Source organism: Merops nubicus, unplaced genomic scaffold, assembly GCF_000691845.1.
Source record: "Merops nubicus isolate BGI_N331 unplaced genomic scaffold, ASM69184v1 scaffold11460, whole genome shotgun sequence".
In the NCBI taxonomy this organism is placed as follows: domain Eukaryota; kingdom Metazoa; phylum Chordata; class Aves; order Coraciiformes; family Meropidae; genus Merops; species Merops nubicus.
Genome location: NW_008583566.1, coordinates 331 through 12,420, shown reverse-complemented (window position 1 = coordinate 12,420; position 12,090 = coordinate 331). Strand labels below are relative to the sequence as shown.

The following is a 12,090-nucleotide window of genomic DNA, read 5'->3' as shown; positions in this document are numbered from 1 at the left end:
TGCCAAGGTTGCTGTGAGATTTGGTCAGGCTTCCACTTCATTTTAGGCACAACAGTGGCAAAAGAAGGGCTGGGGTTTTGCTCCTTGTTTCTTTTAATCATACCTTGTCTAACTAGAAAACAGTACCCGGAGAACACTCAGAGCAGCGTGCAGGTGATGCCTTTTAAGACCTGGCATAGAGCGTCTAGCCAAACGCTACCCGGGTGTCAGCAGCGCGTGTCAGCACACATACTACCAGCTGCACCCACGGTTCACACACACCCATACTCATACCAAACAGTCTGCTGATCCCCCAGGGGGTCTGTAGACCCAGGGGTGCTGTTGGAGCCGCTTCCTCTCACGGGCTCCTCCATCGCCCCAGCGCTGCCTTCCGGCGGCTTACCCTGGCACTTGGTGGGCAGGACGTCACTCTGGCCTTGCCCGAGGGAAACATTCCCCTCAGCGCTGCTGGGGACAGCCCTGGCAGCGGCCACCTCTCCCGTACGAGGGGCTGGCTTGGGTTTGACTTTAGACGTGTGTGATGTGGGTGAGTAGAGCTGCCCTGGGCTGACGTGCTCCTTTTGCTGCATGTTCAGATTGCTGGTGGATGCCGTGGGCGAGGCAGAGAGCTGGTGGAAGGAGAGCGGCCTCTCATCCCTCGGCGGGGCTAGGGAGAGGCGCCGTGCGTCTGGCTGCCGACAGCGGCCGTCGGCACCTTGCAGGGAGCCCGCCGCCTTCGCGGACTGCGGCCTCTCTCTCGGCACTGCCTGGGAGCTCGCTGGCACAGGAGCCCTCGCGGCCTGACTGGCAGGGGTTGCCCCCACGCGGGTCTGCCGTTGGCTTCGGGGGGCTCTCCTGCCTGTACGCCTCCGGGCCGCTGGCTCTGAGGAGGTCTGCAGAGGCCAAGCTGAACGCCCTGCTCAGCGACGCGCTCCTCCTGCTCACGGCGCCGGGCTGCTGAGGCTGTGCCATCTGCCGCAGCCCCCCGGCAGGCTGGGGCTGGGCTGGGGGAGGAAGCTTAAGGGATCCCTGGGAGTTTGCCAGAGGCTCAGGTTCGACTTGTCTGAAGTTTGGCTTCACGTAGTTTCCAGGCTTAGCTGTTCTTCCTTCTTCACTGGCAATGGTCATCTTTACAGCTGGAGCAACAGGACTAGCGGGCACCTTAGCAGCCTCCTTTCTGGACAGCTGAACCGGTAGGCTCCCAGTAGCAGAAGGCTCATTTGCTTTCCTAAAATAGTCGCCGAGCAAGTCATCTCTGTTACTGGAGGTGTCCTGGTGTGAGAAAATATGCACATACCACATTAATGACAACGCTTTTTGTTCATGGAATCACGCCAAGCTTTGTGTTCAGATAATTTTCCTTCTCACTTAAGTCAACTCAAATACAACCACCAATTTTATATTTAAAGTGGGGAACAGAAGATATGAATGCTTACAATGGGTATAAATCCAACACAATGAATAACATGCTCGTCATAATTAGATCATGGCAGCCTTGTTTGCCAGATTAACTGTCCTAAATTTAAAAAAATTAACCTCACTTGCAAGCTGGGCAACAGCTCTTTTGCTTCCTTTCACATCAGCCACTGTCACAGAAGTATATTTATGACAGTAGTTGGTATCAGCAGACATGGATGATGGTCTGTCATCTTCCAGAATACAGTTCATCTGGAGGACACTCTACTGTAACTTCAGGAGAGAATACTTTGGGGACAGGCGCCAGCATTACACGAAAGTTTCACTGCTTCTCCTCACCTCTCCCATTCTCCCATAGTATATTGACTATGTTAAAAGCTGCGTGTACAATGTAAAGCAATGTCCAAAAAATCGTTACAAAACCAGAAAAATTGCTTACCCACAACTAACCTGAAAATTTCAAGTCAGACAATTAACCTGACAGTAAAAGAAAATACACAATATTTCACGAGGATGGTCCATGCAAACCAAAAATGGTGATACTTGATCAGCTGCCACTGCACTATTAGTATGCGACATGCTCCAGATAGTTAAGAGACAGGCTGTCTTCACAAAAAACATGCTGAAACAAGCTCATGGAATTAAGTTCTTTACTCGTTTTCAGGTAGCATGTTAAAGCTTAATATATTCATTTCACTAGCACTCCAAATGTTTCTTCCACTCACAAAGTTTGTTTGCTAGAAGTGAATGCCATCGACGGCAATAGCACAGCCGGAAGATTTCTATGCTTGACTAAATGTTAAAGCATTAGGGTTATTTTTAACTTCACTTTAAACTTCTATTACATACATTAACATTACAGAACAACTAGTCCTCCAAAGACACCTTAATGAACAAGCACTGGAGATACTTTATGAGCAACTACTGCAAGTGATCTGGCAGCCATTAAAATACCAGCTAAGAGTTAGTGTGCTTCTATAGGCATTAATATGCTAACAAAAGCTGAGGTGAGCTGGAAGCTGATGCCTTCATAGCAAGAACAATAGATACCCTGGGGAGATACAGTGAAGTAGATCTCCTGTTTCCCCTGCCTGTTCTGTGCCTCGCGCTGTCAGGACAGGAATGACTGAGGACCGATTCAAGTGACTGTGAAGGTTCCTGATGAAGGGAAGGACATAGGGAGTAGCAAGAGGGATACAGTGCATCAGCTTCTAACAGAAATTGGTGCAATGAAATCATTTCACTCTCATTTAAACTGCACCGATGCTGAAAAGGAACACTGATGACAGAAAGAACAAAAATGGAGACATGGTGAGGAAGTTACAGACAAAATAAACCCCACAAACAAATTTTAGACGTGTCTGAAAGCTAAGAATTATATTTTGGATAATGGGGGAATAGGAGGTATATTTAAATATTGCTCTGAAATTTCAAAGAAAAAACTTCCAGAATTTACTGATGCCATAAAATGGTACAGCTGTCGACTTTAATACTGTTACCAAGGCATTAATGAAACAGAAACATCTGTTCACTTACGCTATCAGTGAATTGTTCTTAAGCCATTAACATGCTTGCTACTGCACCACCTCGCTACTGTACAGCATGTCTGAGCAGTTAAAGACAAGTGACATCTAGAAAACAAATACTTAATTTCTGACAAAGCACTTGAATCTATGGCATATTCTTGCAGTTACTGACCCAGCAGGACAGTGCCAGTCAGCACACAAACACACAGCATGGAGAAAGCATGAAGAACTTCCTTATGCAACAAAATCAAGTCTCTCTCAAATGCGCTGATGGCATTTTAAGATCAGGAGATGGCTTTAACAACTGCATATTGTGCACTTCAGTTGAAAACTACTGTTAGGTTTCATTCCTATTGACAGATTTAGCAGCTGAAAATTACACAGAGAACTCATCAGTTCACAAATAAAAATACCTGGAGCTGAGAACTGATGATACAATATGAAACCCTGACCACAAGAGTGTTTGACATTAAAAAGCCCCAGCAGTCCAATACATTGTACTTACAGTGAATTATCTGCTTGCTTTACCGTAGCTGATGGACCAAAATACATGAGCAGAGTGCTGTGTCAAAGTTAACCTTGCCTTAGTTGTTGGAACAGTTTAATTCAATTTGCAAGACTCAATAATTCTCTGAAAGTTCCACATGTATGAGCAAGGCTTGTTCTTTGTCTTCCCTTGCTCCCCTATGCTCTCATCCCCCTCAATCAACTTTGGACACATTTTTGACACCTGAGATGGACTATCCTAGCTCTATTTACTTACACTTGGTGGGGACAGCCTGTTGCTCTCTTCTAAGAACTCTTCCAAAGTTACCATCTCACTGCCAGGTGAGGCAGACCGTTGCCTGCCCGCATAAGACTGGGATGGAGTACTCTTCTGAGGTGTATCACAAGAGGTCAAACCACTCCTGTGGGTGGAGGACTCATGCCTGCAACTAGGGCTTAAGATGGTAGAAGCGGACTGATAGGGATAGGTGTCCCGGAGCAAGGCTGGTGCCTCTCTGCCTGGCATCGTGTCTTCACTGCTGAGACTCTCCGTTCTACCATGGATACGGTCTAAGGAACCTGAAGAGAAGCATAAATATCATTAGATGCTGTTCTTCCCTCATTTCAGCAGGTTTCTCAATGAGGTAGGAACTTTATCATACAGGTCCACTTCCAAACAGACCAGGTGGCACTTTCAACCTTACTTTCTTCACCCACAGAACTCAAGGCAGTCAGAACTTTGACAAATAGGACTACTAAATGTCTTACAATACATACTTTGAGATCCTGTGTTAAACAAGCACAACTACTCGTTCAAAGAATAGGAGTAACACAGATACAAAGGGGGCCTCTTTACCACATCTGTGCCACTAGATGTCCCAGTTTTGGCTGTGTGTTCTGAAAGCCAGAACCTGTCAGTGTGAAAGCAGAAAGTGGATTTTTCCACAGTGCCAGGACTCCTGGTATCCTTCAAGGATGCACAATTTCAGCAAAAGCAAATCTCCAGAGCACACTGATTCCACACACAACCTGTGTACAGTGCAAGAATGGAAGATACCTACTATTGTAAAAAGAGTCTAAAAGTGTCCTGATACTTCCCATATGATGCCAGTCAGACTGAAACAAAACTGGCCTGTCTACCTTAAAAGCCACCCCTTGCCAGAATCAATCTTAGAAAAATACTTCTTGCCAGCAGTTTTGATTCCAAAGACAGCCATGTCCAGATTGCATAATTATTCCAATTTCAAAACAACAGTCTTAAAATGTAACTGAAAGGAAAATAGCATTTTGCACGCAGTTTCATGGAATTTCACTTCCTGTTTGTGAGAATTCAGCTTTACCTTTCAAATTGAGAGGTGAACTACTGCTGGAAGGGTTTCTACTGCTCTCTAAACCGTTTGGCCTGGACACTGAAAAACAAAACAAGCATTGAACAAACAGAACTTAAGTTCCTCTGATTCTCTAAAAGACCTGGCTAGAGTCTGCCTTCTGAAAATAGGACCTGTGCAACTAAGTCACTTCAAAAACATTAATATTAATATACACAGGATGCTGAAGTCTGGACAGAGTAGAAGTCATTTTCCGTTTTCAGGTCAAGTTGTTCAAGATCCATCTTGTTTTCCTCACTTATTTTTGGCACCAAGAAATATGTTCTGGGATTTGCTTTTACAGCAGCTATAAACAAAGTAATGTAAATACTGAATAAGTTCAGCAGTAATTGCTGCCTCTTCCTCTGTTTCTTTTGAAGGAGCTGGTAAACAGCCTGCAAATTAAGTCTTCCATAAATGTCTAAGCAGGCAGTGCTGCACCAGTGTTCCCACTCTGCATCCACCCCCAATTTTTTTTTTTTTTATTTTTTTTTTTTTTTTTTATTCCCTTAAGGAAGGAATCAAACATTGTCCAGAAAAATCAGCAATAAATCTGCAGGACATGTATTAAAGAGTCTGTTGCTGGGGCAAGGCAATTTGCCTCAATACCAGCATTGGTTTTAAAAATTTATTTTACACAAATGTCCATTAAAAGCTTCTCAACAGAAAAATTGAAATACTTGGGCCCACGCTCCCAAAATGGTGTTGTGTTACTACGTCACATTCTGCCTTGTTAATTTAGCTGAAGTGCTCCACAACAGGTCGCATGGATGCAACAAAACAAGTCTTAAATGTTTAGAGCTTTAGGGCATTCGCACATGCTACAAGCTTACCATGCTGTCTGGTGCTAGCAAATGCTACCTCGGGGGACTGTTCACACAAATTATCTTCTGAATTACAGCCTGAAAAGAAAACAAAACTTAAAAGCCAATATTAAACACAGGAAGGTTAATCCTTCAGGTCAGTCTCCAACGCATTCTAGTGGTATAGAAGACAAGGTGATTGAGAGGCCTCTACAGAGCCAGCACTGGAAGAGCAGCCATCTTCTAACCACTGGGCAGGGAAACCACAGGAGGACTGACATCCAAATGTGGTCTGTCAAGCTGATGACGTTACAAGAGTGAAGAAACCCTGTATCTGATCAATTAAACTATTAAGCCGATAAAGCAGGCGTGAAAATACCAACGTTCTGGGTTTGTACTTGAATGCCTGTAGAAGCCACGTTTCACCCAAGCAAGAACTATGAAGTAGCCTGACTTCTTGCACCAGCTGGTGTATCAACAGCACTGCGCACCTTTTGGTCTGCTCTGGAGCCTGGAGATGGGGGTGGAAGCGTGTGGATGAATAGCTGAGGTCGAGTAAGTCCTGGGACCCAGTTCTACACAGCATTGTTTCATCACAGAGTCTGACAAGATTTCAACATTATCGTTGCTGCCTCCATAATGGGAATTCCTCTTGTGCTTTAGGTCTGTTAGCAGTGAGGGGGAGAGAGGTAAATAAATACAAGTCAATGAAAAATAGATCTGTATTTATCTGCCTATACAAACACGACAAGCAGGCACACAAACTGCACAACAGAGGCGCTACTTTTGCAAGCTTTTCCATAAACAGCTCAGTATTGGATAGGAAATTTCTGACACCTATTTTTCAATCATGTGTGCTCTCTGTAAAGTGTGGGAGTGACAAGGGCTGCTTAGTGCCAGTAGGAGGGTTGATATTATACATGCAACAATTACTGTGAAAGGAGGAAGAAAAGGAGCAAAGACATGAATGCAGAGAAGATAAGTGAGGTGTGAAATTCCCATAACATTATTTCTTGCATGTACATTTTGTAAGCACTTAGTTCAGTCATAAAATAGAACAAGGAATGAGCGACAGTAGTCACGCTCTTATTCAAAGAGAAATAACGCTGATTTGGAAATTATCTAGCGTGATCCATACACTAAGCTGATTGTTTTCGGGTTTAGATCTTTGCTATGATGCAGGAGCTTAGCCTGTACAAGGTTGAAACTCTACTGCTCTTGTGAAGTTCTGGTGTAATGACTTTAGTGGAATTCCTGGGATCTTAGCATGAGAACAACAAAAGCTACCTGCTAGAATATTATTTAGATTTAGAAAGCTGAAGACATGTTTCCTAGTGATCAGGTAGGTGGATTCATTTCTTCTAAACATAAAATAGAACAAAATTTAAAGATTTTACTATAGCAAACAGCCATAATAAGATGCAAGATTCTAGTTTTACATATATTTCTATGGAGTACTTGCTTAACTAATAGTAACTAAACGCTGAGAACGCAGCAGAAAGCAGTGATCAGAATAAACAACCTGCAGAGACAATGGACAGACAGTGCAAAGCACAGAGCAGCAGCAAAGTTGTCTTGGAGAAATGGACCAAGTTACTGTCATCATAGATGACTCCTGTAAGCTGACTTCAGAAACAGTGTTTTCTCCCACAGCCTGCGTGGGCTCCACAGTACAAGGCTGACACTTTCTCTCAGAACTGAAGTTTATAGCATGCCTGTAGGGGCAATTACTGCCTAAAGCTTGGCATGTAGATCTCTATTTCTAATGGACTTTGTAGATGTACTTAACACCTTCCATAGATGCCAGAATTAATTGCTCTGGAGACAAACATTCTGTGCAAATCCCAAAATGGGCAGCAACAGGCTGCCATGCTAGTGTCCCTGGTTGTGCCACAGAGGGCCAATTCTCAAAGGGAGGCAGGAGATGAGATCTTTTTGCCTCTCTGCTGAGCTCCCTGTAGCATATTGCCCATGCTGCATACATTTCTCTAACACAGAGTGGGGACAGGACCCACACATTCATTTCAGAAACCACCAGGTTGTAGCTATTGGGCATTAAGAATTCAGGGCCATGGAATCATGATAAAGGTTATTCCCAATCTTTAAAGAAAAAACCTACTTCCTTCTTCCAAAAAAAAAAAAAATCTGTCAAAACTGAAGCAGCAGAAACTGAAATTTTTGCTCAATTCAAGATGAATTTTCAGAGCTGGAATGTAAAACCTTGCTAAACAGCAGGTTTTGATGCAAACATCAAGACACTTTGCATAGAATAATTTTTTCAGTAGCTCCCACTTCAAAGCCAGACTATTTAAAAGCAGACAAAGATGTTCAAAAACCCTGTCACTTTTAGTATTTTCATGGGAAAAATCCACATGTTTTGAGACTGCTTATATATTAGACCTTAGAAGGACTAAAACACTGTAGAAAGCATAGCAACAGCAAATCAGTTCAACACTTTAGCTGGACATGATGCAAAGATGTGACTGCAAGAAAATATTGAAGCACACAGCAACTTCACTTACTTATAACATGCACCACAGCCAATATACATACGGAAACTGTATGCCACCAGGTCCCCTAAAAATGTGCTGCATTGAAGAAATGATCCACAGTGTGCAATAGTGATTCATCTTCTACAGGAAAACTTAGGTTTCTGTTCACTAATCCGTGCTTGTATTTACAGTATTGTAAAGACATGCTGAGCGTTCCTATCAAAGTGTGTGTTGTTTTAAGGCAAATGGGATTTTTTTGTTGTTGTTTTTTAAAATATTTGTCAGTAATAAATGAAGATAAGCACTAAAGAGAAGGTGTTAGAAATCTCCCAGTTCCGGGAAAGAAAGAGGTTCATTAGGAGAGGATGGGATGTCAGAAGAAGACCAGAACCGGAGCCGATTAGAGAGAGACTGATGATTCGGTGGAGACTTAGGAGACTTTTCTTTATCCTTGATTTTGCTTCTCAAAAAGGCAATCTTTTTGCGCTGTGCAGCTAAATTGTTATCACCCAGGTATCCCAAAAAGAAGAAGAAAAAAAAAAAGGTAAAAAAACCCATGTAAATAAAACTTAAGTGTCTTATAACAGATTAAAGACTACACAACCAGTAAAAAAGGAAAAGGCTAAACAAAGAGACTAACACGTATTAGGAGGACTGATTAATGCATAGTTAAACCAATGCAAATTAACGCATAGATTAACAACATACATAAAATTTAAGCAAGTCCATTAAGAAATTACTGTTAGATCACTTAAAGTAAAATCAAATAGTTGTGTATGTTATTTAGTGGCAGTATCCTCAAATTTCCTAGATGTCTTCTAGTGTTTAACACTCATGTCATCTCAACATAAGTGTGTTTCATTTAATGCTGAACGGAATGAAGCACCAGAGACCTTCTGTTCTCTCTGACACTCCACGAGGGCCTTGTTCCATGGAAATGCAAGCCCAGATTCCCAGGCTGAAATCTGGATGCATGTTAAACACTTGACATCTCCTGGAATCACAGGGATGCTTTAAGACTTATATTTTTAAGTGAATCAACTACCTTGAGAAATTAGAACGGAGAAAGAGAAATATAAAACCCAGCCAAACCCAAAACTTCAGCCAGAGAGACACTTGCAGTAGTTTATAACCGTTCTACCTCCCTCAGCTGCTCCCCTTCTGTTTCCCACACTCCCTAGTGGGAAGACAGGAATTATTATGTAAGGATTAATTTCAAAACTGCTTCTTGAAAAGTATTCCTGGAGGACCACAAATCTACATAAGAGACTGACAGAAGTGATCTCAATAGAATAAGCAAAGCTTGGGATATATATTACCTTTAACAAAGATCATAAAGAATTTATTCTGAGGTTCTTTCTTTTAAATTTCTCATAATTAAGAACAACCAATTTACTGTATGAACTAAACAGAAAGAGAAATCATTCCATCTTCCTTAAGTTCACCTTAGAGTGTTAAAAAAAATATAATTTAACACTAAGAAATTCTTTGACTCATAGTCAAAACATTGTATCATCCCCCAAAATAATATTAGACTAAAGTTGTGTTTTCTGTTATTTCTTTTGCATGCACGCCATCTCCTGGCAGTGGCTGTAAGAGCAGCTGTTCTCATTTGAAGAATAGTTGCTAACGCATCTCAGTATTATATGGTCCAAATTTAAAATGCTTTGTTGTAAAACCCTAGTAAATTAAGCACTTCCAGCAACTTATTCAGCAACATGCAACACATTCAGGCAAACCAAGAAACTATATACAAAAGCTGAAGGGAGGAAAAAGAAAAAAAGGAACAAATCAAACTAAAACTAACTCTACCTTTTAGTTTACTCAGCTTTATAGTTCAGGGTTTTTTTTCCTTTACTAAAACTTTCAGTTTACTAAAAAGGGGATATAAAACAATGTGACATAATATTGACACATCCTATACATTAAATCTGTAAAAAATATTTGAAATAATTTTTTTAAAAAATACTTTTCAGCTCATGAATTTAGGGTGGGCATTCCTTACCTTTGTTTGAAGAACCACTAGGGCTCTCTCTTTCTTCCATAGAGTTTGACTGTTGAGAAGCACTATCCTGAGACTCTTGATGTTTATGTTTTTGGGAGGCAGATGGAGAGTTTATAGTCTCTGGGGATTCTGAATGATGCAGGGGGCTCTCTGCTGCTGGTTTCAACCGCTCCCTTGTAGTCTCCTTCTTTGGCTTGATTAGTTTGACTAAGGCTCTGGCTCCAATCCAGTGATTTTTCCTGATAAAGCAGGTTTTGTGAGTGGGATTCATAAAACGCTACAAAGAATACTCCCAGAAGAAGTTTACAGCTGTGCTAAACCAATCAAGCTATCCTACATTCTTATTTACTTACTGCCAAGAATTGGTTGGAAAGGTGTGCCATGAATGTCACAGAGCTTGAGATCCATTTCTCTCCCAAAGTCAAAATTATTTTACAGAAGTATTTCTCCAGCATGAGAAACGTGAGCAAGACAACTGCTCCCGCTGCTACAAATCTCAGCTACAGAGGTGGACCCACGCAAGACAGTTTAACAGTGTGAAAAGCCCTACTACAGGAACAGACTGAGAAGGAAGGAAATGCAAACTGCTTTAAAGATGAACCCCTCTTTTTGCTAAGGCTATCAATCAGAACTGTGTGGTGGAATTAGCTTGATTCTTCTTTGTTGTTCTCAGTATAATTTTTTAAAAGTCCTTTCTCTCCAGTGGACTGCTTATCCCCTTTGAAGAGCAGCTCTGGAAGCTCTTGCTGCTGCTTAGTCATCGTATCGGGGGTCTCTCCTCCTTTCTAGGCACAAGATGATATACACCAGGGCAAAGTGGCTCTTTTCCAATACATGCTTTTTCATATTTTAGTATTAAGATTGGGCCCCATGTGAGATACAGTGCTCTGTATTAACACAACCTCCTGCTTCAGGAAACACCTTGTGGGGTGAGAGTGTAGATGGCACTGTCCTTATTTCAGATGACATTTCTGTTCTTTCCAGTTATGAAGAGCCCTTTCTCACCCCCATAAATCTGTACAATAGCAGAACTGAACCCATACAAGACTCACTTTTTTGGAGAAGGATCATAAAACTTGTACTGATCCATTATCTTCTCTTCAAGTTTTTCCTTGTGTCTCCTTAATGCATTCAATTTATCACTGTGAGGGGGGAAAAGCACATTCTGAACCATCTGTATGAAATTAAGCATAATCAAAAAAATTAAAGACCAAGAGCCACCAAGAGAGGAAGGAGACTGAAATTAGTCCTACTGCATAATCTTCAGAATCCTACTGAACTCATTCACTGTTTAGAGAGGGTGAATGCAAAAGCCTACCAATATTGCCAATGGGTGAGTTTTGTGCAATAAGTACGAAAAGCAAAAGAACAGTAGATTTGTGCTAGGTTACTCACTAATGACTCAGGCACAGCTAGTTTAGTGGGTGCCAAGATCAGTCTTTTTTAATTTTTATTTTATTTTTTAAATTTGTTGGCTGATTGTTCAGTCTTATTCACAGATCACTGACAATTACTCAAGAGTTGAGATCTTTACATATTTTGAACTTATCTACATGACAACTGGGTATTTTACTCCTGTTCTGCTTACTGCTGTAACTGGAGAAATAAATAACGTTTCAGCTTTTTAAGACTAATGTGGTCTCTGGTGAGCTGTATCAAAGCACGTGCCATGTAATCTTACTATTGTCTTTTTTACTCATTATTTTATTAACCTGCATAGTGGATGTTAGCAAATATTTTCTCCTCAAGTAGTAGTTCTAATGTACCTCCACCACAGAATCGTCAGACACCTGGATAAATATGCTTAGAATACATTTGAATTGTATTCACCCAACTTCAGCAAACAGTTTCTAACATTTCAACCACATAATCCAGTACTGAAATAAAACTTGGTTAGTAACTCCCCACATCATCCTGATGCGCTTCGACTAAAATTCTTGGGATTAAGGACACTTTTCCTCCTTCTTTCATGCCCAAAAGAGAAATTCAGTGCAGTGAGAACAAGATTCCTTGTAA

At 41.5% G+C, this 12,090-nt stretch overlaps 1 protein-coding gene across 1 annotated transcript; it reads right to left on the bottom strand.

The window, feature by feature from the left end:
* Positions 1 to 630: 630 nt before the first annotated feature.
* Positions 631 to 11,248, bottom strand: LOC103773949 (daple-like protein; the record flags this gene model as incomplete). Its single annotated transcript, XM_008941335.1, has 7 exons — positions 631 to 1,251; positions 2,446 to 2,661; positions 3,685 to 3,986; positions 4,748 to 4,816; positions 5,608 to 5,676; positions 10,075 to 10,313; positions 11,127 to 11,248. Coding segments are annotated over 7 exons (1,638 nt in total), but the record flags the coding sequence as incomplete, so codon positions are not given.
* Between the last annotated feature and the right edge of the window lie 842 nt (positions 11,249 to 12,090).